We start from the raw sequence: 25,837 nt of genomic DNA on the forward strand, positions 1-25,837 counted from the left end.
GTATGGGGAGGGCAAAGTTTCTTTCACCCTGAATGCCCCTGTTACCTAGCCGTAAATAGGTACCTGGGAGTTAGTCAGCTGTCACGGGCTGCTTCCTGGGGGTGGAGGCCTGGTCGAGGACCGGGCCGCAGGGACACTAAAAAGCCCCGAAATCATCTCAAGATAACCTCAAGGAGGGAGGGAGGAGTGGTGTTGGTGTATGGGGAGGGTGAGGAGGGAGGGAGGGAAGGAGGAGTGGTGTTGGTGTATAGGGAAGGGTGAGGAGGGAGGAGTGGTGTTGGTGTATAGGGAGGGTGAGGAGGGAGGGAGGGAGGGAGGAGTGGTGTTGGTGTATGGGGAGGGTGAGGGAGGGAGGGAGGGAGGGAGGAGTGGTGTTGGTGAATGGGGAGGGTGAGGAGAGAGGGAGGGAGGAGTGGTGTTGGTGAATGGGGAGGGTGAGGAGAGAGGGAGGGAGGGAGGGATGATTGATGAAGATTAAGCCACCCAAGAGGTGGCACGGGCATGAATAGCCCGTAAGTGGTGGCCCTTTCGAGCCATTACCAGTATCAAAAGATGATACTGGAGATCTGTGGAGGCGCAACTGCACCCTGCGTGACGGGAGATGTCTCCCGGACCAAGTGGTGACCAAATGGTCAAGCGGGGAGGGAGGGAGGGAGGAGTGGTGTTGGTGTATGGGGAGGGGGAGGAGGGAAGGAGGGAGGGAGGAGTGGTGTTGGTGTATGATGAGGGTGAGGAGGGAGGGAGGGAGGAGTGGTGTTGGTGTATGGGGAGGGTGAGAAGGGAAGGAGGGAGGGAGGAGTGGTGTTGGTGTATGGGGAGGATGAGGAGAGAGGGAGGAGCGATGTTGGTGTATGGGGAGGATGAGGAGGGAGGGAGGGAGGGAGGGAGGGAGGGAGGGAGGGAGGGAGGGAGGGAGGAGTGGTGTTGGTGTATGGGGAGGGTGAGGGGGAGGGTGAGGGGGAGGGTGAGGAGGGAGGGAGGGAGGGAGGAGTGGTGTTGGTGTATGGGGAGGGTGAGGAGGGAAGGAGGGAGGGAGGAGTGGTGTTGGAGTATGGGGAGGGTGAGGAGGGAGGGAGGAGCGATGTTGGTGTATGGGGTGGATGAGGAGGGAGGGAGGAGTGGTGTTGGTGTATGGGGAGGGTGAGGAGGGAGGGAGGAGTGGTGTTAGTGTATGGGGAGGGTGAGGAGGGCGGGAGGAGTGGTGTTGGTGTATGGGGAGGGGTGAGGAGGGAGGGAGGAGTGGTGTTGGTGTATGGGGAGGGTGAGGAGGGAGGGAGGGAGGGAGGAGTGGTGTTGGTGTATGGGGAGGGTGAGGAGGGAGGGAGGAGTGGTGTTGGTGTATGGGGAGGGTGAGGAGGGAGGGAGGAGTGGTGTTGGTGTATGGGGAGGGTGAGGAGGGAGGGAGGAGTGGTGTTGGTGTATGGGGAGGGTGAGGAGGGAGGGAGGGAGGGAGGAGTGGTGTTGGTGTATGGGGAGGGTGAGGAGGGAGGGAGGAGTGGTGTTGGTGTATGGGGAGGGTGAGGAGGGAGGGAGGGAGGAGTGGTGTTGGTGTATGGGGAGGGTGAGGAGGGAGGGAGGGAGGAGTGGTGTTGGTGTATGGGGAGGGTGAGGAGGGAGGGAGGAGTGGTGTTGGTGTATGGGGAGGGTGAGGAGGGAGGGAGGGAGGGAGGGAGGAGTGGTGTTGGTGTATGGGGAGGGTGAGGAGGGAGGGAGGAGTGGTGTTGGTGTATGGGGAGGGTGAGGAATGGAAGGAGGGAGGGAGGAGTGGTGTTGGTGTATGGGGAGGGTGAGGAGGGAGGGAGGAGTGGTGTTGGTGTATGGGGAGGGTGAGGAGGGAGGGAGGGAGGGAGGAGTGGTGTTGGTGTATGGGGAGGATGAGGAGGGAGGGAGGAAGGAGTGGTGTTGGTGTATAGGGAGGGTGACGAGGGAGGGAGGAGTGGTGTTGGTGTATGGGGAGGGTGAGGAGGGAGGGAGGGAGGGAGGGAGGGAGGGAGGAGTGGTGTTGGTGTATGGGGAGGGTGAGGAGGGAGGGAGGGAGGGAGGAGTGGTGTTGGTGTATGGGGAGGATGAGGAGGGAGGGAGGAAGGAGTGGTGTTGGTGTATGGGGAGGGTGAGGATGGAGGGAGGAGCGATGTTGGTGTATGGGGAGGATGAAGAGGGAGGGAGGAGTGGTGTTGGTGCATGGGGAGGATGAAGAGGGAGGGAGGGAGGAGTGGTGTTGGTGCATGGGGAGGATGAAGAGGGAGGGAGGGAGGAGTGGTGTTGGTGCATGGGGAGGATGAAGAGGGAGGGAGGGAGGAGTGGTGTTGGTGCATGGGGAGGATGAAGAGGGAGGGAGGGAGGAGTGGTGTTGGTGTATGGGGAGGGTGAGGAGGGAGGGAGGAGTGGTGTTGGTGTATGGGGAGGGTGAGGAGGGAGGGTGGAGTGGTGTTGGTGTATGGGGAGGGTGAGGAGGGAGGGAGGGAGGGAGGGAGGAGTGGTGTTGGTGTATGGGGAGGGTGAGGATGGAGGGAGGAGCGATGTTGGTGTTTGGGGAGGATGAAGAGGGAGGGAGGAGTGGTGTTGGTGCATGGGGAGGATGAAGAGGGAGGGAGGGAGGAGTGGTGTTGGTGCATGGGGAGGATGAGGAGGGAGTGAGGTGGTGGTGAGACCGTACCCTGGTTGCCCTAAACACTTTCGTATCTGCATCACTGGTTGAGATTTTCCTTTCAAACATTTCACTGCCTCTGCCTGTCAGAGCCAGTCACTTAGTCACAAGTCAGGCAAGCATTCACAGGCAAGACCAGGCACAGGCAGTCATAACCAAAGGCAGTCAAGCATTCACAGTTGTGGTAGCAACCAATTAGGGGGGGGGGGGTATGAGGGCACTGTCTCGAGTGCCCAACAGTTTTCCTACCGGTGACATGACATCACCAGCCGGCTCTTTTTCTATTGGAAGCGGCACCACTGGCCCTAGGCCAACGCTCGGATCCTATTGGCCGAGCCTGGCACGAGGGGTAAGCTATGCCGCCAGCCGGCCCGCCAAAACTTCATTCTGACGCCTAGCCCTGAGCTGTGTCGACGTGGGTACCTCTGTTCTCGGCCTAGATAGAGGCCTATTCCCGCCTACATCAACGCTCAGTCAGCTGAATTGGTTCTACGCCGTCCCCAACTGCTGTTGCAGAATCCTGCAGTCCCGGGGTGCCACTAGAGGTCAATATAACGAAGATACGAATTTAACACCATTGTTGCCACACATATTATCCCACAGGTGCAACCGGACTGTAGTCAAGTACTATAATCGTGTGTTATTGGCCTCACCAAGAGCGATCCGTCATTTTATTGTTCAGTTAACTGTGAGAAAGGAATCGAGGAAGTGCAATTCCCAGTCTTTGAGTGAGGATCGTGTTTAAATCTTCAAATAGTCGGAGTGTGAACTTTAATTATTTTCCGTCCACTCCATTGTTCCCCTGGAACACCGTCATGTGGTGCCCCAAAGATATTCCAGCGTGCATTCAGTCAGCCTTCAGCAAATATCACGATAGTGTGTAACCAGTGTTTGCGAGAGCGTGTTTCCAAGCTTATTAGTGTGAAAACTAGGTGACTTTCACCTCTGTTGACGCGAGCGTGCGCGTGTCTTACACCTCCCCACCGCCTTCACCACCCCAGGCCTCCAGGGCGTGACCTCACCTCATCAGGCACCACGCCTCACCTTGGTACCCTGGGTAGAGTCCCCCCATCCCAAAGCTTCACCTCACTCTGTCATCTCCCGTGGTGGGCACTGTCTACAATCAACAGCAGGGGAATTTGTGAGTGTGAATATCAACATGAGTGTGTCATACCGGTGTAAATAACGTGAGTACTCAATCAAATTCTCTGTATCTTTCGTATGTACAAATTCCTTGTGTTGATTCATCAGCCGATCGGTGTTCGTTCTCCATAGTTCCCCTACGGTACCGAGTTCGATTCCCCAAGCAAGCATGATAGGTAAAGACCTACTGCAGTTATTCTGTGTGATTACTGTAGCTGGACTTTAAGTGTGTTTGTCATTTTACACTACAGTTCTACACATTTAAAGACTGTGTCATCTGTGTTTTATTGTGTTTAGTGTGGTTTCAATATTATACCATTACTGAGTTGTTTAACCACATTGCTGCGCCGAGTTTATTGTGAAATTTCCCCGGTGCGCATGAAATAAAGTGTTCCAAAAAACCAGCGTTGAATGTAATGAAACGTCATTTTCTGGGTGAGACCCGGAGGCTCCCCGGAACTTTACCGGCTGATATGCTAATGTCAGACTTTGGCGTCAGTCATGTGTATGGAGTTCTAGGGCCTACCGGGGACCACGGCCAGAACCTGGCCCCCTCAGAGAGGCAAGGGGAGCAATGGCCTATAGAAACCCCCGTGTGGTAGGAAGCATTCTATGTCTGCCATCGACCGGGTCAAGCATCCAGAAAGGCAAGCATTCCAAAACAAACCCCTATTCTGCTGAAAATTGCTACCTAAAGCTGAACTAGTGGATAGAACTCTTCAACAGAAAACAAGGAAACTAGTATGACGTCATACGTCACCGCGCTGCTGTCTGCGCAGCTCCCCCCTCCCCGGGAGGGGGAATCTTGAGGTTATCTTGAGATGATTTCGGGGCTTAGTGTCCCCGCGGCCCGGTCCTCGACCAGGCCTCCACCCCCGGGAAGCAGCCCGTGACAGCTGACTAACACCCAGGTACCTATTTTACTGCTAGGTAACAGCAGCATCAGGGGGAAAGAAACTCTGCCATTCGTTTTTCGCCGGAGCCCGGGATCGAACCCGGGACCACAGGATCACGCGTCCAGTGTTCTGTCCACTCAGCCACCGGCTCCCTGGGAAGGGGGAGCCCCAGACCTCCCACACCAGCTATCCACCCATCAGTTCTGAGGCTGGATGTCAAAACACCCGAAAAACCGCCGACCAGAGGGAGAGAGGGTTGCCGGGGAGCCTCCGGGTCTCACCCAGAAAATGGCGTTTCATTACATTCAACGCTGGTTTTCTGGGGGGAGCCCTGTCGGCTCCCCGGAGCTAACTACCCACAGAGGAAGGTCAAAGGGACAGAACCGGGAGGCGGACACCATGCACCCCCCACGGAAGCGAGACAACCGGCAGTAAACGCCAACCCAAGGCGTTTAGTCCCGAAAAGTCCCGGGAACAACACGAGAACAACGAGCACCAAGGCTCCCGCACGAACACCAAAAATCCATGCCCGAAAGACCGCAAGGCCACGTTGCCCAGATGGCAGCGAGAGCAGCGAAGCCACGAACGCCACAGGCATGAGGGAAGAACACGCAGCTTAGCCGCAAGAACACGGCTGACCACCCGGGACACCATCACCTGTGAACCGGGAAGAACAGAACCGGATCAACGCAAAACGCGCTCTGGACCCAAACGCCGTGGCACGCAAACAACAGCGGAGGGCCGCCACTGAACACAAAACACAACACACCCCCGGCCCGACCAACGAAGCACCAACAAACCCTGGACCCCTCCAGAACACAGCAGCCCCACCCCGCGCCAGAAAAGATGGAGACTGCTGCCACTGAACAACCAAAATGCTAAAACCGAAGGAGCAAGAAAACTCAGCGACTCGACCCCCAGAGGCAAAGGCCAAAAGGAAAGAGCCGACGAAAAAAAACACCGGAACCGAAGGGGCACTACCAACCGAGGAGAAGACAGAGCACGCTGACCAGAGACCAAGATGGTGCAAGCGGAGCACGAACAGGCCGGAGGTGAAACGACGCACAAGACAGCTTACTAACGGTCCATTGGTAATACTAAGAACCTTAAAGACATATGGAGAGCAGTAAATAAAATCAGGGGTTGTAAGACCAAATTCATTGCTCACTCAGATCCAGGGAAGGTTGCTAATGAGTTAGTAGATAAATGGGCTAGTGCTGCTGGTATGGAGTCCTTACCTGCAGACACGAGAGTCACCATTGAGTCATGGAAAAATATTAGAAATGGAGTAACTTTATGTGCCTTAAATACAAGATCTATAGCGTGCACTGAGATAACTCACGATGAGCTACTGGATGCTATAAAAAGTGGCAGCTCTACTGCTCCGGGTAAAGATGGAGTAACGTATGACATTCTTAATTATTTAGCCGGTATGAAACCTAGTCCCTTACTTGATTTGTTTAATATGAGTTATAGAGAGGGAAAGTTACCAAGAAAATGGAAAGAGGCTGTCATCATTCCTATCCCTAAGTCAAACGGAGTCTACAGACCTGTCTCCTTAACACTTTGGCGTACCCCACGAGCCACCCCTCAACTGTGCGATTTGGGTCCCAGAGTGTCACGGGAGCGCGCATAAATTCTGAAAAGTGTATACTCTCTTCAACTTTGTCACCTTAATTCTCGTCCTACGAGATTAAATTTGGTATCTTTGTGTTCGCAATAGAATTCTCTACAGCACTAAATGCATATAAACTCCAAAAGCCCGGCTAATTACACGCAGCAAACAGAGAAAGTGCGAACAAGTTACCCAGGAGCACGCAAACGCGATAAAATGTTTTCACTATTTTCACTCTGGTCACCTCAATTTTCGTCCTAGGTCTTTCATTTTGGTCTCAATGGGTTCGCAATAGAATTCTCTAGAGGAAAATTAGCATATACTGTAAAATAAAAAACCTGGTCACACTCCAACTGCCGACGAGTTGAAGATGGGCCACGCGTTAGCCCCGAGTGAGCGCTCAGACGCCTTCCAGCTACACTCCCAATTCCCGTCCTTTTCAAGCCTTTCTTTCGCAATTTTCTTCCTGGAAGGGCCTTGTTCATGATCACTATCTATCGTGGAGTAAGCGTAGATAGTTTCTAAAGCCGCAGTAAGAAATATAGCCACGGAAAATAGCCGAAATGTTCACACGTTTGAGATGCGAGGGGAGTCGACATCGGTCACAACAGTGGAGCGAAAACAATGGGCCGACGGCGTGTGCTGAGCCGCCTGCGGGCCACGAGGCGCAACAAAGAAAATGGGAAGACATCGGCGCGCATTTTAAAACCAGTCCCCAAAAAATCGGATAAATACCTGATTTTTGGCGATTATTTAAAGTGGATGACGCAATGCTGCGTCATCCCCGGCATTACCGACAGTAAACGGATGACGCAATGCTGCGTCATGCCCGGGCGAAAGTGTTAATATCCTGCTTTTGTAAAATGATGGAAAGGATTTTGTTAAATAGGCTACTCTACCTTGTAGGTGATAACATGTCCAGTAATCTCTTTGGTTTTATCAAAGGCAAAAGTACTGCGGATTGTCTCTTAAAGTGTTTGTCTAATATGGATGACAATTGTAGAGTTTTTGTTGATCTACAAGGAGCATTTGATAAAGCCAATGGGGAAGTAATTTTATACGAATTAGCCAATCTGGGAATAACAGGGAGATTGCTACACTGGATAATGGATTATCTACAAGGCAGAAAAGGTCAGGTGTATTACCAGGGATACATGTCTGAGGAACGGAGGTTTCAGTTAGGTACCCCACAAGGGGGAGTATTAAGTCCCACCTTATTCAATGTATTAATGAACAGATTAGCATCAGAGATGTATCCTCCAGGGGTCACGACGATCATATATGCTGATGACATTCTTATACAAGGCACTTCTGGGAGCAAAATTCAAACTGCTCTTAACATACTTGGTACAACCTGTCACAAGTTAGGCTTAGTTATAAATGCAGATAAAACCAAATATGAGTATAGGAAACGAAGAAATATAACACTTACTCTAAATGGTGTGGAACTGAGCCGTGTTCAGAAGTACAAGTATCTGGCTGGGCATGTATGTTGGATACACATGTGAGAGTAAAAATGCTGAAATAAATCATATCAGCACCTTATGTAAAGCCCGTCTGCATCCTCTAAAAGCACTGGTTTTTTTGGTAAAGGTGTTGGGGTACCTATCTTGCGGATGTTATACATAAGCACTGTTCGGTCCCTGATAGACTACGCAGCACCCGTTTTGTCTTACACAGGCCAAGGCAGAATTAAAAAAATAGAGCTGATACAGAACGAGGCTATGAGGATTATTCTTGGATGTCAAAGAAATGCAATGATTGAAATAATGAGAATGGAATTAAATTTACAGAGTGTGTGTGATAGAGTACGTGACATTAACACTAGAGTATCTATTCGTTTCATGCAGAGAAAAGGAGGGGATAAGCTGTTTGAGAGCGTTCAGACCTGCTTGAGTGACGTACACACTTCCAGGAAACTGAGGGAGACACGCTACACGAGGGGATTAGCTCATGACCTCAGGGAATACGATGTACTTGACTGCTGTAAACCCTCTCGACAGTGTAATATGTCTGCTCCTTGGAAAGTACAGAAAATAGATGTCGAAATTGTACCCCTCAAGGTGAAAAAGATTCATCATGAACCGGGACAATTACGGTGTTTGTATGTAAGCATAATATCTCGGTTACCAAGAGGCAACAGTTTACATGTATATTGCGACGGGTCGGTGGCGGAGGATGGCAGGGCAGGGTGTGGTGTCCTAATAAGGGAATATACGGAGTTTGGGACTGTGGACAGGATAATTGAACTCCGGCTTAGTAATTATATATCATCCACACAAGCTGAACTGCAGGCCATTCTGGCGTGTTTGGAGGAAGTACGTCATGACGACAAAAATGTTTTTGTATTTGTCGATAGCCGAGGAGCACTGGAGTCCTTAAACAGTCGAAACCCAGTCTTCATGTCTATAGTTGAGGATTGTAAGAGAAGAATAACTGAGATACAGCTGAAAGGTCATAGTGTGAAATTCATGTGGATTCCATCTCATGTTGGAATAGTGCTCAACGAGGTGGCGGATGACTTGGCCAAACGTGCCACATCAAAACCACAAGTTGACATTGAATGTGAATTCACAATGAGACAAATAAGAAGCAAAATCAGAAATATTCAGGCACAGGCAGGAGTGGAGAGGAGAGAGATAATGTATGAGAGAAGTCAAACCATGCAACACTACATGTATGTGAGTCAAAACACCCATTTCACTTATGGTAAAAGGAGAAATGCTTGGAGTGACTCTGTGTGTACATGCGGCTCAGGCTTGGGTACAAATATTACTGGGAATATGGGATAGGTGTTCATGATAATGACACGAAGTGTAAACTATGTGGTATGTTAAGGTCTCACACCCTTGCCCATTATGTTCTTGATTGTCCGTTGATTAATGTATATAGAAACACTGAGATAAGGACTGTTCCTGAACAAATAGCCTGGATGTGTCACAAAGGAAAGGTTGATGATATTCTTGAGAGATATAAGAATTTTGCACCAAGACTGTAATATTTTGTTGAATTATCTGCATGTCTCTTGCAAATTGTCTATACAGTATAACTAGGTCATAAAAGTATTTGTGTGTACGTCTGATACCATACTACTTGTGAAGGAGGAAATGTATATGTTTATCTCTCAGAATGTTTGGTAACATGTTTATTGTTTGTGATGTGTGTCTATGTATGTACTAACACGTTGTACTGAACGGGGTGAGAATAGCTTGAGCTACCTCATCCCTTTGTGTGTATTTTACCTCAATAAACTTATTTCAATTTCAATTTCAACGGTGCAGAAGCAACACCAAGACCGAAAACAAGCTGAAGCGGCTCCGCCTGCGCCGCACGAAAAGAGGCGACAGTATGTGGCAAGACGACGGCCCCCAACCCCCACCAGAAAACCAAGCCGAGAGTAAACCAAGCTAACAAGAGTAACCACCTAAGAAGGGACAGGAAAAGGAAGGATCGCCAAAATACCCCATACTGCCGCCAAGAGAAGCACGCAGGTGGGACACTTACCACGAAGCCACCCGACCATCGACCGGAGGCGAGACCGCGAGGCAGAACATAAGCAGCCCCGACAAGGCCCCTCCGAGCCCAGGAAAAGGCAGAGCCGCGGGAAGATCTCGGGCGCGACCACCGAAACCCAGGCGGCACAAGGAGATGGAACGTCTGCCGAACAGAAACACTCCCCAAAGCATGCAAGCCCACCAGGAGTTCAGAAACGACGGGTCTGACGCAAGACATCGTAAGACCCCCAAAAAATAAAAAAATAAAAACGGCAGGGCAAACTAGGAAACCAAAGAAGGCGGAAGGGTCGCCGCCAGAACAGTACCCGAACCAAGGGGTACGAACAACTGCAATAGACCGAGACAAAGAAGCACATCACAGGACACAGGCTGAAAAAAACGCCCAAGAACACACGCAGAACACCCCTGCTGCAGAGGAGGCAGGAAGAAAGAGCAGAAGCACAAAAACCCCAGGAAAACAACCAGGGGTGGACAATCAGGCAGGGACAGAAAACCCCCACGCAATCCCCAAGCACAAAACAGCAGCAAAGTGCCACACCACAACCGGACACAGGAACAAGGACACACCAGAAAAGAAGAGATGAAAATCATAGAGAAAATAGTAGGTTTAGGAGAAGGCTCAAAGGAAAATGTCTGTGATTTTAGAAGAATAGGAAAATATGAGAAAGAAAAGAACCGCCCCTTAAGGGTGACATTTAATGGAGTGAAAAACATGATGGAAGTGCTAAGAAATGCCAGGAAACTGCAGAGTGATGAGGTTGGCAAATCTTGGTCAATAAGACAAGACCTCTCCAAGGAAGACAGAGAAAAGCTAAAAATGAACCTAATTGAGGCAAAACGTCTAAATGGGGATAGAAATGAAGAAGACAGAAATTCTTTTTTTTACAAAGTGACAGGGACTGGAAAGCTTGTGAAATGGTACATAAAAACAAAGCAACAAGATCAGTAGTGGAAGGGGGAGTAAAGAGCAAAGGAAAAGGGAACATGTTCCTGAAAATTGTATATACCAACATAGATGGAGTGAGGTCAAAAACTTTGGAGTTGCAAGATATAATCCAGCTTAGGGTCCCAGATATTGTTGCATTATCAGAGACGAAACTTGAAGGAAATATAATAAATGAAGTCGTATTCCCAAGAGGCTATTCAGTTTGGAGACGTGACAGGAAAAATAGGAAGGGAGGAGGAGTGGCTGTACTGGTGAAAAAACACCTGAAGGTAAAAGAGTTAATATTTGAAAACCCTCGAGATATTGACATAATGGCATTGCAGGTCTGGAATCAGGATGATAAGCTGATAATTGTAAATACCTACAGCCCACCAGCAAGCAACACATGGACAAAGGAAGAACTGGATGACAAACGAGAGGGCCTCATAATGGTCATGAGAGATATTATTGTACAAGCAGATAAAGATAAATCACGACTGTTGATACTGGGGGACTTCAACTTTAGAGCAATAGACTGGGAGGCCTATGAAGCAAGAACGGAGGACTTTTGGACATGCAGATTTGTGAACCTCATTCTGGAGACATTCTTGTATCAACACATAAAGCAAGCCACAAGAATGAGGGAAGGAGATGTACCGTCAGTACTGGATCTAGTATTCACCAGGAAAGAAGAAGAGATTTTTGACATCCAGTACCTTCCTCCCTTGGGAAAGAGTGATCACGTCCTGTTAGACATTAAATATGCTTTAAGATATCATCTAGAAGAAAATGGGGATATTGAAACAGTTGATAAACTCGATTTAAGGAGAGGCAACTATGGGGAACTTCGAAATTTTTTTAATGAGTGTAATTGGACAGAATTGTTGCTAGGCAGGGAAGTAAATGAAATGTATGCCAAATTTTTAAAACTATACGAGGAAGGCACACAAACATTCATACCAAAACAGAGACGCAGGGCCAGAAAACAGGATTGGTTCGACAGAAATTGTGAGAGGGCAAGAGACTAAAAGACACAAAAATGGAATCAGTATAGGAAGAGGCCAAACCCCCAAACATACCAGCGATACAAAGATGCGAGAAACAACCATACAGCAGTAAGGAGAGAGGCAGAAAGAAATTTTGAAAAAGGTATAGCAGATAAATGTAAAACAGAACCGGGCCTATTCTACAAATTCATAAACAACAAATTGCAGGTAAAGGATAATATCCAGAGGTTGAAAATGGGAAACAGATTCACGGAAAATGAAAAGGAAATGTGTGAAACATTAAATGAAAAGTTCCAAAGTGTGTTTGTACAAAATGAAATCTTCAGAGAACCAGACACAATAAGAATTCCAGAGAACAACATAGAGCGGATAGAGGTGTCTAGAGATGAAGTGGAAAATATGCTAAAGGAGCTCGGGAAGAACAAAGCAGCTGGCCCAGATGGCGTTTCACCATGGGTTCTGAGAGAATGTGCATCTGAACTCAGCATTCCACTTCACCTGATCTTTCAGGCATCCCTGTGTACAGGAATCGTAGCAGACGTGTGGAAACAGGCTAACATAGTTCCAATCTACAAAAGTGGCAGCAGGGAAGACCCCCTCAATTATAGACCTGTATCATTGACAAGTGTAATAGTGAAAGTATTGGAAAAGCTAATCAAAACTAAATGGGTAGAACACCTGGAGAGAAATGATATAATATCAGACAGACAGTATGGTTTTCGATCTGGAAGATCCTGTGTATCGAATTTACTCAGTTTCTATGATCGAGCCACAGAGATATTACAGGAAAGAGATGGTTGGATTGACTGCATCTATCTGGACCTAAAAAAGGCTTTCGACAGAGTTCCACATAAGAGGTTGTTCTGGAAACTGGAAAATATTGGAGGGGTGACAGGTAAGCTTCTATCATGGATGAAAAATTTTCTGACTGATAGAAAAATGAGGGCAGTAATCAGAGGCAATGTATCGGAATGGAGAAATGTCACAAGTGGAGTACCACAGGGTTCAGTTCTTGCACCAGTGATGTTTATTGTGTACATAAATGATCTACCAGTTGGTATACAGAATTATATGAACATGTTTGCTGATGATGCTAAGATAATAGGAAGGATAAGAAATTTAGATGATTGTCATGCCCTTCAAGAAGACCTGGACAAAATAAGTATATGGAGCACCACTTGGCAAATGGAATTTAATGTTAATAAATGTCATGTTATGGAATGTGGAATAGGAGAACATAGACCCCACACAACCTATATATTATGTGAGAAATCTTTAAAGAATTCTGATAAAGAAAGAGATCTAGGAGTGGTTCTAGATAGAAAACTATCACCTGAGGACCACATAAAGAATATTGTGCAAGGAGCCTATGCAATGCTTTCTAACTTCAGAATTGCATTTAAATACATGGATGGCGATATACTAAAGAAATTGTTCATGACTTTTGTTAGGCCAAAGCTAGAATATGCAGCTGTTGTGTGGTGCCCATATCTTAAGAAGCACATCAACAAACTGGAAAAGGTGCAAAGACATGCTACTAAGTGGCTCCCAGAACTGAAGGGCAAGAGCTACGAGGAGAGGTTAGAAGCATTAAATATGCCAAAACTAGAAGTCAGAAGAAAAAGAGGTGATATGATCACTACGTACAAAATAGTAACAGGAATTGATAAAATCGACAGGGAAGACTTCCTGAGACCTGGAACTTCAAGAACAAGAGGTCATAGATTTAAACTAGCTAAACACAGATGCCGAAGAAATATAAGAAAATTCACCTTCGCAAATAGAGTGGTAGACGGTTGGAACAAGTTAAGTGAGAAGGTGGTGGAGGCCAAGACCGTCAGTAGTTTCAAAGCGTTATATGACAAAGAGTGCTGGGAAGACGGGACACCACGAGCGTAGCTCTCATCCTGTAACTACACTTAGGTAATTACACTTAGGTAATTACACCACCGTGAAACACTGTACCAATGCACACGTGCAGCAGCAGCAACAGGCACCACCGCAACATGCAACATGTAAATAGCAACTCCCTTCTGCAAAGGCAGAGAAACAGAGCAGGCAGACCCCAGACAGGGCCAACGGAGACACGACAAAACCCAGCAGGCCCAGAAACCTGCAACAGGCGACCAACGGCGGAAAAACCCCGCTCGATACCTGCTGGATGGGGTACTGGGAGCTCTTTACACCCCAAGCCCGGCCCAAGGCCAGGCTAGACCGGCCAGAGGGTGGCCAACCAGGCAGCTGCTAGCAGCGGCCCGCCGGCCCACATACCCCCACAACCCGACTCAAAGGCCAAGGAACCGAGCCCGGGGAGAGGCCGACGCCCAACAGCACGTACGGCGAGTGGGGAGGAAAGACCCCATTCCGCATAATCACAAGCCCCACCTAGAGGGGGATAAAAAAACCCACGGGGTCCAACGGGACCATGGCCCCCCAAGTCAGCCCCTCCCCAGCCCCGGGAACCTACACGACAGGCCCCGGGGCCGAGCCGTTCCCCCAAAGCCCCGGCCGTACCAAAAAACCGGGGTAGCAGTGAAAACACTAAGGAAGGGAGCCCACTGGCAGACTCATACAACATGGCTGGAGGAACAGGCTCAAATGCCCCCGTCACTACCCTGGAAGGGGAAATCCACGAGATTGCCCTAGTCTCAACACCATCAAAAACCCTGCCCCGAACCTACAAATGGTAAGGAACCAGATGCAGGCAGGAAGGGTGATCCAGGGGAAAGACAAGGGGGCGTGGATGGAACTGAAGCAACCAACACCCCCAAGTCCCAAAACGAACTATAACGGGGCAACCCCGGGGCTCCCGGGGAGGAAACCACGAGAACGTTGCCACCACCAAGGCTCAAGTGCAACGCCCCTGCTGCCCGCACCCGCTTTGTCAGCACAACTGGGTAACCGAGCCACAACGAGCAACCAAACTCGCAGGACTCCGGGTCGAAGGTGTCACCGACCCCACAGGCAGCAGACGGAAGCAAAACAGAGAGTCACCCAGAGACAAAGGGTGAGAGCAACCCTCAAACTCACTGGAAGTGAGGGGGGGGCTCTGGGGTCACATCCATCGGACCCGCGCGCCCCCAGGGGTTTCCCAGGGTCCCGAGCGTTTACTATAAGAGGACTCGCGCTCAGGTAATCCCAGGCAGGGTACTGCTAACTGGCACCCAAAGCTACCAAACAACTTTCTAAGAGCTGAACCCCCGGGACGTGTACACTCACGGGGACCTAGCAGAGGGTACCACCAGGAAATACTCAGAACACAAGGGACACAAGGGGCAAGAACGAAGGCAGACACCCCCCACCAGGTAGATAAACAAAAAGAAAAAGAAAACCCCGCAAGAGGACAGCGTACCCAAGCAGAACAGAGCCGGCCGCTATGATTGGTAAAGACAAGCTGCACAGTACCCTGCGCCCCACCAGTGCAAAAAACTGCCCCTTACTCTAAGGCGAACAAGGGAGACAGAACACCCGTGTACACATAGAGCGGCCGAAAACCAAGCAGTAACCGGCCAAGCAGGGGCAGGATCCAAGGAACTTGTGGAAGGCGGCCCCAAGGGCAGTACTTACAGGGCACCTAGGGAAGGGAACCCTAGGCGCATGCAGCCCGAGTACTGGAGAATCACTCCCGGCTCACGCACCACCTAGAAAACAGACACCACACTCTAGGTACAGTGCTGAAACAACCACTGTAGCCGGAGCACATAACCGGTGCCTATAGCATCAGCCGAAGAACTGATGGGTGGATAGCCGGCGTGGGAGGTCTGGGGCTCCCCCTTCCCCCTCCCGGTGAAGGGGGAGCTGCGCAGACAGCGGTGCGGTGACGTATGACGTCATACTAGTATCCTTGTTTTCTGTTGAAGAGTTCTATCCACTAGTTCAGCTTTAGGTAGCAATTTTCATCAGAATAGGGGTTTGTTTTGGAATGCTTTCCTTTCTGGATGCTTGACCCGGTCGATGGCAGACATAGAATGCTTCCTACCACATGGGGGTTTCTATTGGCCATTGCTCCCCTTGCCTCTCTGAGGGGGCCAGGTTCTGGCCGTGGTCTCCGGTAGGCCCTAGAACTCCATACACATGACTGATGCCATAGTCTGACATTAGCATATCAGCCGGTAAAGCTCCGGGGAGCCGACGGGGCTCCCTCCAGAAAAAATCTTTTTTCTTCGTAAAATGATAAATTCCCTTCCCTGAACATGTCTGTGTAAAAATAAATACCAAATTCCACTTACTTTGGCTGTGGGGACGTTGACAAGGTGCGCTGTGATGTCACCGTCACCCGTGCATGAATTGCCCAGACACGGTCGCGCGGGCCATTCAAGCATCGGGTGGTGCCACAAATAAATTTTCAATTATTTGTTTTATGTATTTCCAATGAGGTTTTATTTGTATTCTTTATCATATATGATGCATACTTGTGTCCTTTCCAATATGTATACAGTAGAATGTTCATGGTACTGTGTCAGTAATGTGTCCACAATAAATGTTTATTGTTGCAATATTAGCTGTTAAAAATTCACTATAATTACAATAAGTACAGTTTCACACACTTTTTACACAGTAACACACTGTATTACACATTCAGTACTTCGTAAGTAATAATCAACGAAGTAGCCCATGGTACACAGCGCGACTTTGCTCTCAGTGCACCAGGTACAGAAAAATTTTCGCTTCCTGTTTCTTCATTCTCTGTGCTTGCAAATAACGCACTCACGTACACCCTTGGCTTTAGTACTTATAGGTGGTATGTAGCCAAGCTTGTAAAGCATAAGGTAGTATTGAAAAGATTATAGGAAAAGATTAATTTGTAAGGTAGCCTTGAAAAGATCACTTTGTATGGTCCCACACAGGAGGAGATTCAGCTTGCCTCAAGAATGTCCGTCAGTCAGAAAGAGATTCAGCTAGCCTCAAAGAGTGTTCGTCAGTTAGGAAGACATTCAGGTATTCTTGAAAATATCTATGGAAAACACCACCATGGAAGCCACTAACACTGTTCATCTATGCTATTTGTATCAGATGCATCATCACTGAACACAGAAAACGATTCATCTATGTATCATCTAAATAAATTGGAGATAGCATAGGATTGCAAGGGTGACGCTCAGAGCTACAACTGGATACGCTCGCTGTATCGTCCTCATAGGTGCTGTATCACTTGCATTCAACCTTTGTGTTAGGTCCTTATTGCGCCTAGCTTCACCAATATTATGACCCTTATGTTCTTCAAACAATAAGGTTTGAATTTCACCGTCAGAGCGTTATCTTTCAACGCCACGTCGGACAGGTGTTTGGGAGCCAGAGACACGTGCGCCACCCATGGTTGCTCATTCAGTACTAACCCAGCCAGCAGTCTTGGGGCATTCTGGGAATTTTTTCCAAGATGGCTGCCTCTCACTGGAGGTCCTAAGAGTCCATTTCATACACAATCAACCTCGTACACATTTAAAATTGGTACCGAAAAATCAAAGAGTTTTCTCGGTTGGCGCAGTTTCCCGCCGACTGAGAATACTTGAATACAGTGGTACCTCGGAATGCGATTGTCCCTGTATGCGAGATTTTCGGAAGGCGAGGTGTATTTACTCCAAAAATTTGTCTCAGAAGGCGAGGGTTACTTCGGGAGGCGAGTTTGGACGCGAGTTTGTTGATACGCGTACAGCCGACCTAGCGCGTTCGTCGCCCCTCCGCCCCGCCGCCCCTCAGTTTATTATTGTCTGGCGCTCAGTGACTACCCCCACATCAATTCTTCTCGCGGATTTTCAGTGTTTTGTTGGATTTTTGGTGATTTGTCTATACAATTTGTTATTATATATCTCACCATGGGTCCCAAGAAAGCCAGTGGTAAGGATAAAGGCCAGAAAGCTCCTGTGAGGATGACAATAGAGGAGAAACAAGAGATCATTCGGAAGCATGAGAACGGTACACGTGTTGTTGAACTTTGTAGGCAGTACAACAAAGCCACATCAACAATATGCACTATACTTAAGAAGAAAAATAAGATTATGGGTGCTAAAGTGGCAAAAGGAGTAAGAACATTAACGGCACAAATACTTGAAGAAGTGGAAAAGTTGTTATTAATTTGGATACACGACAAGGAGTTGAGGGGTGATAGTGTTTCGGAGGCCATTATTTGTGAGAAAGCCAGGGTGTTGCACGAAGACCTTCTAAAGAATACCCCTGCAACGAGTGATGCAGATAAGAAAGAGTTTAAGGCAAGCAGGGGCTGGTTTGAAAAATTTAGAAAGAGAAGTGGTATCCATAGTGTTACAAGGCATGGGGTTATGTGATGTGATTATGGAAGGAGACTCCCCTTCCAAACAGTAACTCCTCTCCTCCTCCCCCCTCCTCACCAGCTTCCATACGCCTACAGCACTCGACAGTAAGGTAAGTAATAACTGGAACACAGTTTTGTAGGTTTATTTAGATGAATTAGGTATAAAAATTTAGTTTGATGTGGGGTTTTTGGGGTAGTCAGGAACGGATTAATTCATTTCCCTTTATTTCTTATGGGGAAATTAACTTCGGAATGCGAGTTTTCGGAAGGCGAGGCGTCTCCAGGAACGGATTAAACTCTTATTCTGAGGTATGCCTGTACTTGGTTGGCGCAGTTAAGTGGTTAACCTATTCCCATGCCGTTCTGCTCTGTACTTCCAGGAGACATGTTGTAATTAACAAGTAAGGTTAACTGTGTGTTCATTATTATTATTTTATTGACACGAGTGTCAGTGTGTTGTGTTCCTTAGTGTGTACTATATTGAGTTGGTCTCTGTGACCCGGTGTTCTTTAATTTAGTGTCATTATTGTGTCGGTCTTGGTGACCCCGTGTTGTATTGTGACCTAGTGTCATTATTGCCTATTGAGTGTATTGGTCTTGGTGACCCCATGTTGTAACTTTGTGTTCAATTATTCTTGAGAAGTCAGTATACTTTGTGATCATTATTCTTGAGAAGTCAGTATACTTTGTGTTCATTATTCTTGAGAAGTCAGTATATTTAGTGTTCATTATTCTTGAGAAGTCAGTATACTTTGTGTTCGTTATTCTTGAGGAATCGGTATACTTTGTGCTCATTATTCTTGAGAAATCAGTGTACTTAGTGTTCATTATTCTTGAGATGTCCGTGTATTGATTTAACGTAATTGATTATCGTTTGATAAGTACGTGGTGATCAGCAATCGTGTTGACTAATCAGTGTTTGTCAAGCGGTCTCAGTGACTGCCGAGCGATAACGTAACTCTTCGTGAATCAAATTGAGCTGTCAAGTTGTGACAGATCCTTCAGCGGTTACTCAGAGATTGCTAATTACCCGTAAGCTGTTGTTGACTTCATTGTTTTTTATTTGTTTGACTGTCTGTGTTGACAGAGTGGGTTAACGTAGTTTACCTTTTAATTCGAATGTCTTGGTGACGTAGTAACATAATTGGATTTACTAAAGTAACGTAAACATCTCTAATTGTTTTGATTGAAATTGATTGGATCAATTGTCATCTGTTTGTCATCATGTAACGTAATTAACCGAGTGTTGCACGGAAGACTGGTCTCTGTGACAGGTCTGTCCATTGTCCTTTCACTGCACTTTATTGTTGCTTGCTGCAGTCGTGACGAACTGCAATTGCATCTGGAGTGGTTGCCCACTTTGTTAAGATTAGTTAGGGTCAGGAGTACCACAAGCAGTCCTCGCCAGAAGCCTAGCCTTGCCGAGCACCACGACGGACATAAACGTAACGTCAGAGTATTCTTCCCATGTATCGATAGTAGTTAGTTAGTTAGCTTTGTGAATAAACTGTTATTATTGAACTACAAGTGCCTTTATGTTCACACCTTCTAAAACCCTTGTACCCAGTTCTGACTTTTGCCATTGCCAATTTGAAGTGATCGATTTGTATGTTGCCTGGATTACTTGGACTCGAACAAATTTCAAGGCCATACACATCAAATATACATTTATTTGATGTGAGAACCGAAGAGCTACTCTGATGACCTCCATCTGTGGTCCCAGAAGCTCCACGACCTAGTGGATAAGGAGTGCCAAGATTATGGACTCCTGCAGTTACTCTATGCATCCCTATGCAGCCATTAAAGTATAATCTGCCCTCAGCATTGGTTTGATGCTAGTTCAGTCCTTCCTGACTGAGGTCACTTGTATTATAATTGAGATCACCTCTGGTGCCAACGTGGTGCTGTTCAATTGTCATTTTGAGCACTACGAAGTGCCCGTCTGGCCAATAGATACTTGTAACCTGTTCACATCTAAAAGGGATAATCTCACACCATCCACCATCCATCCATCCAGTCCCCTCACCATCCATCCAGTCCCCATCCACCTTCCAGTCCCCCCACCATCCATTCAGTCCCCTCACCATCCCTCCATCCAGTTCCCATCCACCATCCATCCACCCCACCATCCATCCAGTCCCCTCACCATCCATCCATCCAGTCCCCATCCACCATCTATCCATCCAGTCCCCTCACCATCCATCCATCCAGTCCCCATCCATCATCTATCCATCCAGTCCCCTCATCATCCATCCAGTCACCATACATCCATCCACCCCCATATCCATCCATCCAGTTCTCCCCCCCCCCATCCATCTATCCAGTTCCTGCACCATCCATCCATCCAGTCCCCCTCATGATCCATCCAGTCCCCTCACCATCCTGGGACTCCATGGTGTAATATATACTAAGAACTTTATTGTTTACAAACAAAAAAGCAGAAAAATAATGACATTCTTTACAAAGAATTCAAGATCGGTCATCACTATGTGGGACAGACTTGTAAACAAACTGAGATCACCTCGCCCTGCGCCCCCAGCACCAGGCGCTTGTTTGACCCATACATGTACGAATAGACGTCGTCTCCCAAGTAAACCATCATGTACCAATTAAAATTTTACGACGAATTTTTTGCAGTAAAAAAAAAAAGTCCATTTCACACATGTCCTCACCAGTATCAGGAAAAAGGTCTATAATCCCAACATCTTTTTTGTCAAAGGCAGGAATTAGTGGAACAAAATTGTCACCATCACTCCACGCGAGTACACCTGGTGTCCTGCGAGACGAAACACTGGCACCATGGCGAGGAATTGTTGCACACTGTGGACCAGGAGCTGAAGCCCGTCTACGCAAAATATGGGCGCCAACTGAAGATGAGGTAAAATCACGTAAACATGAGGGTCTTTGTTTCCATTGTCTCCATGTGGTGCCATGCGGTGGCGCATGGCTGGGTGAGATACTGCTGATGCGACAAAATCTTACTTGGTAACACCATTGGCACTAGGTACAGGCGTGGTAATACTATGCTCTGAGTCAACTTCACTAAAACCAGAAAAAGAGTCACCTTCCCTTGACTCGTCACCCAAAATATTCTCATACTCTAAGTACAAGAACTGAGTGGTCATGAGCGAATTGGTGTAGACACTGGGCGATGAGGCACTGCTGAATATCTAGGCCTCGTCATGGGAGCAGGCTGTATCTCTGTCTCACTCTCCGTGCTATTATCATCAAACTCCCGTGCATAGTCTATATCAATGTCAGAGTCGTCAATATCACTTTCTTCGTCATCAGAAAATAATTCACTATTTATTTGATTTTGAGTCGATGATTGCATGGTGCGTGCCCAGGTGTTTGGTCGTGTGCTCGCCATGGTGACTGTTGGGTAACTGAGGCCTCTCACTCCGCAGTGGTCTAGTTGGATATTTTTTTCAAAATGGAGGCTTTTTACTAAAGCCCCTGGGCAGCGTATGGAGGTCCCTTCAACCCCGTGGCCCATTTAAATCTTGCTTGGTACTCCAAAGCGTCATATGAAGTGATGCGCACTTTCGCATCAGTTACTCAACACATTATATGAAGTGTTGTGCAGTTTAAGGGTTATTAATGTATAGTAATACACGAAAATTAACATAAATTGGCATTAATATTGTACAGCCAAGATTAAAAATTTTAATACAGTATGGGTGGGAGTGTTTGGCAACCATTGCTTGATCAGCAATCCTTCACACCCCTCCCTCCCTCACCGCCTCCCTCTTTCACCTTCACCACCACCACCACTCCCTCACTACCTCCCCTCCCTCCCTGATTCTCTCTCTCAATGCCTCCCTCCATCAATTACTAACTCCCCACCCTCCCTCCCGCAATGCCTTCCCTCCCTCTGCTTATCAATCTTTGTATTGTCAAGTTAAACTTGAGAGGATTTTGAGTCTACATTCTGGACTAGATTTAGCATTCTCTAGTGTCTCCCTAGAACCAGTAACCTATGACTAGGAAGAGAGTACTGTAACCCCGCGATTATCCGGGATTCAAACATCCGGAAAACGCCCTTATACGGCCAAAATCGTGATCGGATAAAGTTATCACAATATCCGGCCAAAATGGCCACAGGAACCGGATAAAAGCTGGTTTGGCCAGATGAAAATACGGCCATACCGTATTAATCCCGTCTGTGGCTCTAGACGCATGGTGGAGGGGGGTGGGGTGGGTGGGTGGTGTTGGGAGGGTGGGAGGGGTGCGTCAGGAGGGACCACCTGGGTACAGGAATTACCAATAATTTTAGAACAATTAATCATAGCCAAAAACAAATGAAATAACTACTAGTAATTATGTAATAACAAATAAATAAGTTTCCTAAAAGCATTGTGCACAGGCTGAAGTTTCCTTCAAAAATATTGTGAATTTTTTTCCTCCTGGCGGCCTACGTAACGCGCTATCCCAAGTGGACCCGTCCAACACTGGTCAACCCATGTGCGTCCGTCCCTCGTGTTATACACAGTGCTGCGCCATTAGTGAAATATTTTTTTAAATAACTTTTTTATTTTCATAGTAACTTTGAACATTTTTGGCCAAGACTATGTCTGGTAGCAGCATCAATCGTTCTGTAGGTGTTAAGAGGAAGAAAGTTGTCCTAACAATAAAAGACAAGTCACAGTTATACACCTCAACCAGTGCGGCCTCACAGTGTTGCGCCATTAGTGAAATATTTTTTTAAATAACTTTCTTAATTTTCATAGTAATTTTGAACATTTTTGGCCAAGAATATGTCTGGTAGCAGCATCAATCGTTCTGGAGGTGTTAAGAGGAAGAAGATTGTCCTAGCAATTAAAGACAAGTTACGTGTTGTTCAACCAGTGAGGCGTCACAGGCAGCCAAGCGCCTTCAACAAGTGAGGCGCCACAGGCAAGCCAAGCTCCTTCAACAAGTGAGGCATTACAGGCAAGCCAAGCGCTTTCATCAAGTGACGCGCCACAGGCAAGCCAAGCGCTTTCAACAAGTGAGGTGCAAGCAAGCGCCTTTAACAAGTGAGGCGTCACAGGCAAGCCAAGCGCCTTCAACAAGTGAGGGCATGCAAGCGCTTCAACAAGTGAGGTGCAAGCAAGCGCTTCAACAAGTGAGGTGCAAGCAAGCGCCTTCAACAAGTGAGGCCTCACAGGCAACCCAAATGCCCTCAACCAGTGAGGCTTCAGCAGCTGGCAGTCAAAACTAACTTAGCTTAATGAACTGTACAGTAATTTTAAGTGTTAATTTTAGTGTTGTGTTAGTATAGGTTACGTAAATTGTTAAGAATTTTTAACTTCAAGATGTGTGGCATCAATCAAGAAGACGAACACCAACAAGGTAAGTTGAGGTTTCTAGTTGAATATTTAATAATTGTATGTGGCAAGGCAATTCAAATTATGTTGTTTGTAGTATAAAAATAGTTGGAAATGGTCACTTTTGGACTCGTAGGTGAAAAAGTACCATTATCCGAAAAATGTGATAATCCGGCTGGGGGTCCTTCCCATATAGTCCGGATGATCGAGTGGAGACAGTATATGAAAATTTCCCTGGTGCTCAGGGTACAAAATCTCAGGAAGATACAGTACAAACTAAAGGTCAGTAGGATCTTGCCATAGAACAGTGGGATAAGAGTAACAAAACATAAATTTGACGCACCAATAATCCTACTGGTAAGAATCTCTTTATCAGTTGGTGCAAGCTCCCTGCGGAAGTAATTTGAAGGTATCCGGCCTGCAGCAGCATATTTTTGACGATAATCCACAGTAAGAGGCATAAACCCTGGAGAGGGACCAGACCGAGGTTTGCTCACAGCAGTGATAAGAACGGAAGTGTCTCCTAGAGTAGCAACTGCAGCACCATCTGCTAAACGAGCATAGCCTCCAGTTTCAATGTGTAACGTCCGCCTGTAAAAATTATAAATACTGTACAGTAATTAAAGTAAAATTTGGGTAGTAAAACAATTATGAAAAATTATGATCACCAAACCACACATCAGAAAATGGAAAAAAACCAGCGATGAATGTAATGAAACGTCATTTTCTGGGCGAGCCCCGGAGGCTCCCCGGAGCTATCCCAGGCTGATATGCTAATGTCAGACTTTGGCATCAGTCATGTGTATGGAGTTCTTAGGCCTACCGGGGACCACGGCCAGAACCGGGCCCCCTTAGAGAGGCAAGGGGAGCAATGGCTTATAGAAGCCCCCGTGTGGTTGGAAGCATTCTATGTCTGCCATCGACCGGAACAGGCACCCAGAAAGGTACGCACCTCAAAACAAACCCCTATTCTGGTTAAAATTGCTACCAAAAAGCCAAACTAGTGGATAGAACTCCCCAACAGAAAACAAGCAAACTAGTGTGATGCCACACGCCGCTGCGCTGCTGTCTGCGCAGCTCCCCCCTCCGTGGGAGGGGGAAGGGGGAACCCCAGAACCCTCCACGCCGTCTACCCACACCTCAGTTCTTGAGGCTGGATGTCAAAAACGTGAAAAAAGCGCCGACCGGAGGGAGGGAGGGATGCCGGGGAGCCTCCGGGACTCACCCAGAAAATGGCAATTCATTACATTCAACGCTGGTTTTCTGGGGGGAGCCCCGTCGGCTCCCCGGAGCTAACTACCCACAGACGGAAAACGAGGGACTTACCCAGGAGGCGGTCGTCACTCACTCCTCAACTCGAAGCCGAGACAACTGGCTGCAACCGCCGACCCAAAGCAACACAGGCCCGACAGGGCCCAGGGACATTCACAAGGTAACGAGCAGCCAGGCCCCTGTTCGACCGCCAAAATCCCCGCGCCCGAATATCAGACCAAGACATATTCCCAAAGACAGCAGCAAGAGCCGCAAACTTACGAACGTCACGGGCACGGGGATAGACCGCAGGCTGGCTGAACTTAATAACCCTGCAAACGACCTGGGAGACCCGAACCCGCGAACATGAAAGAAGAGAAACTTATCAACCCACAGCACGTCCCCAGACACAGAAGCCGTGGCGCGCAAATAACGGCGAAGCGCCGCAACCGGACACAAAACATGATGCACCCCCCGGCCTGACCAACCAAGCATCAACCACCCATGGACCCCTCCGGAACGCAGCAGTCTCATTCTTCGCCAGAAAAGGAGGAGACGGCTGCAAGCACACAAAACATTCACCACGACCAAAAGAGCAGAAACCTCTGCGCCGGAGGAGAGCATGAAGCTCCCCTACCCGACCCCCAGAGGCCAAAGCCAACAAGAAAAGCGCCTTGGAAAAACAATCCTGGACCGAAGGGGCCACAGCGAAACGAGGAGAAGAAAGGAAAGCGAGCACTCTGTCCAAAGATCAGGACGGCTCAGGTGACGCATGAGCAGGCCGGAGGTGAAACAATGCACGAGACAGCTTGCGAAACGGTGCAGACGTAACATCGATACCGAAGGCAAGCTGAAGCGGCTCCGCCAACGCCGCACGATACGAGGCGACAGTGTTAGGCATAAGATGACGGTCCTGAAACAACCACAAGAGAAAGGACAAGACCACCCGAACAGACAAGGAACTAACACGACGAAGACGCAAAAAGAAACAGAAGGACCGCCAGGAAACTTCATACTGCCGCCGAGAAGAAGCCCTCAGGTGGGACACCAACAAGGAGGCCACCTGATCACCATAGAGATGATGATAGACTCGAGTCAAAAAACGCATACGCGAAGACTCGAGGAGAAGATCGAACCAGCCACGTGACGTACCGGCCCGATCTGCTGAAAGAGGCGGAGCCGCAGGAAAACCCTTGGGTTCGGACACCGGGCAACCAGCGCCTGAAACCAGGACTGGGCCGGCCAACAAGGGGCCAGAAGG

The 25,837-nt window shown here is 48.0% G+C and overlaps 1 protein-coding gene across 3 annotated transcripts in view; it reads right to left on the bottom strand.

The window, feature by feature from the left end:
- PNPase (polyribonucleotide nucleotidyltransferase 1) overlaps positions 1–25,837 on the bottom strand; it is a 343,937-nt gene that overhangs the window by 308,017 nt on the left and 10,083 nt on the right. For all 3 annotated transcript variants that reach the window (XM_045767790.2, XM_045767791.2, XM_069318828.1), the window contains exon 2: positions 23,669–23,916. In XM_045767790.2, the coding sequence (XP_045623746.1) occupies positions 23,669–23,916 (248 nt within the window). The remainder of the gene's footprint in view (positions 1–23,668; positions 23,917–25,837) is intronic.

The sequence above is a fragment of the Procambarus clarkii genome, chromosome 91, assembly GCF_040958095.1.
Source record: "Procambarus clarkii isolate CNS0578487 chromosome 91, FALCON_Pclarkii_2.0, whole genome shotgun sequence".
Lineage (NCBI taxonomy): Eukaryota > Metazoa > Arthropoda > Malacostraca > Decapoda > Cambaridae > Procambarus > Procambarus clarkii.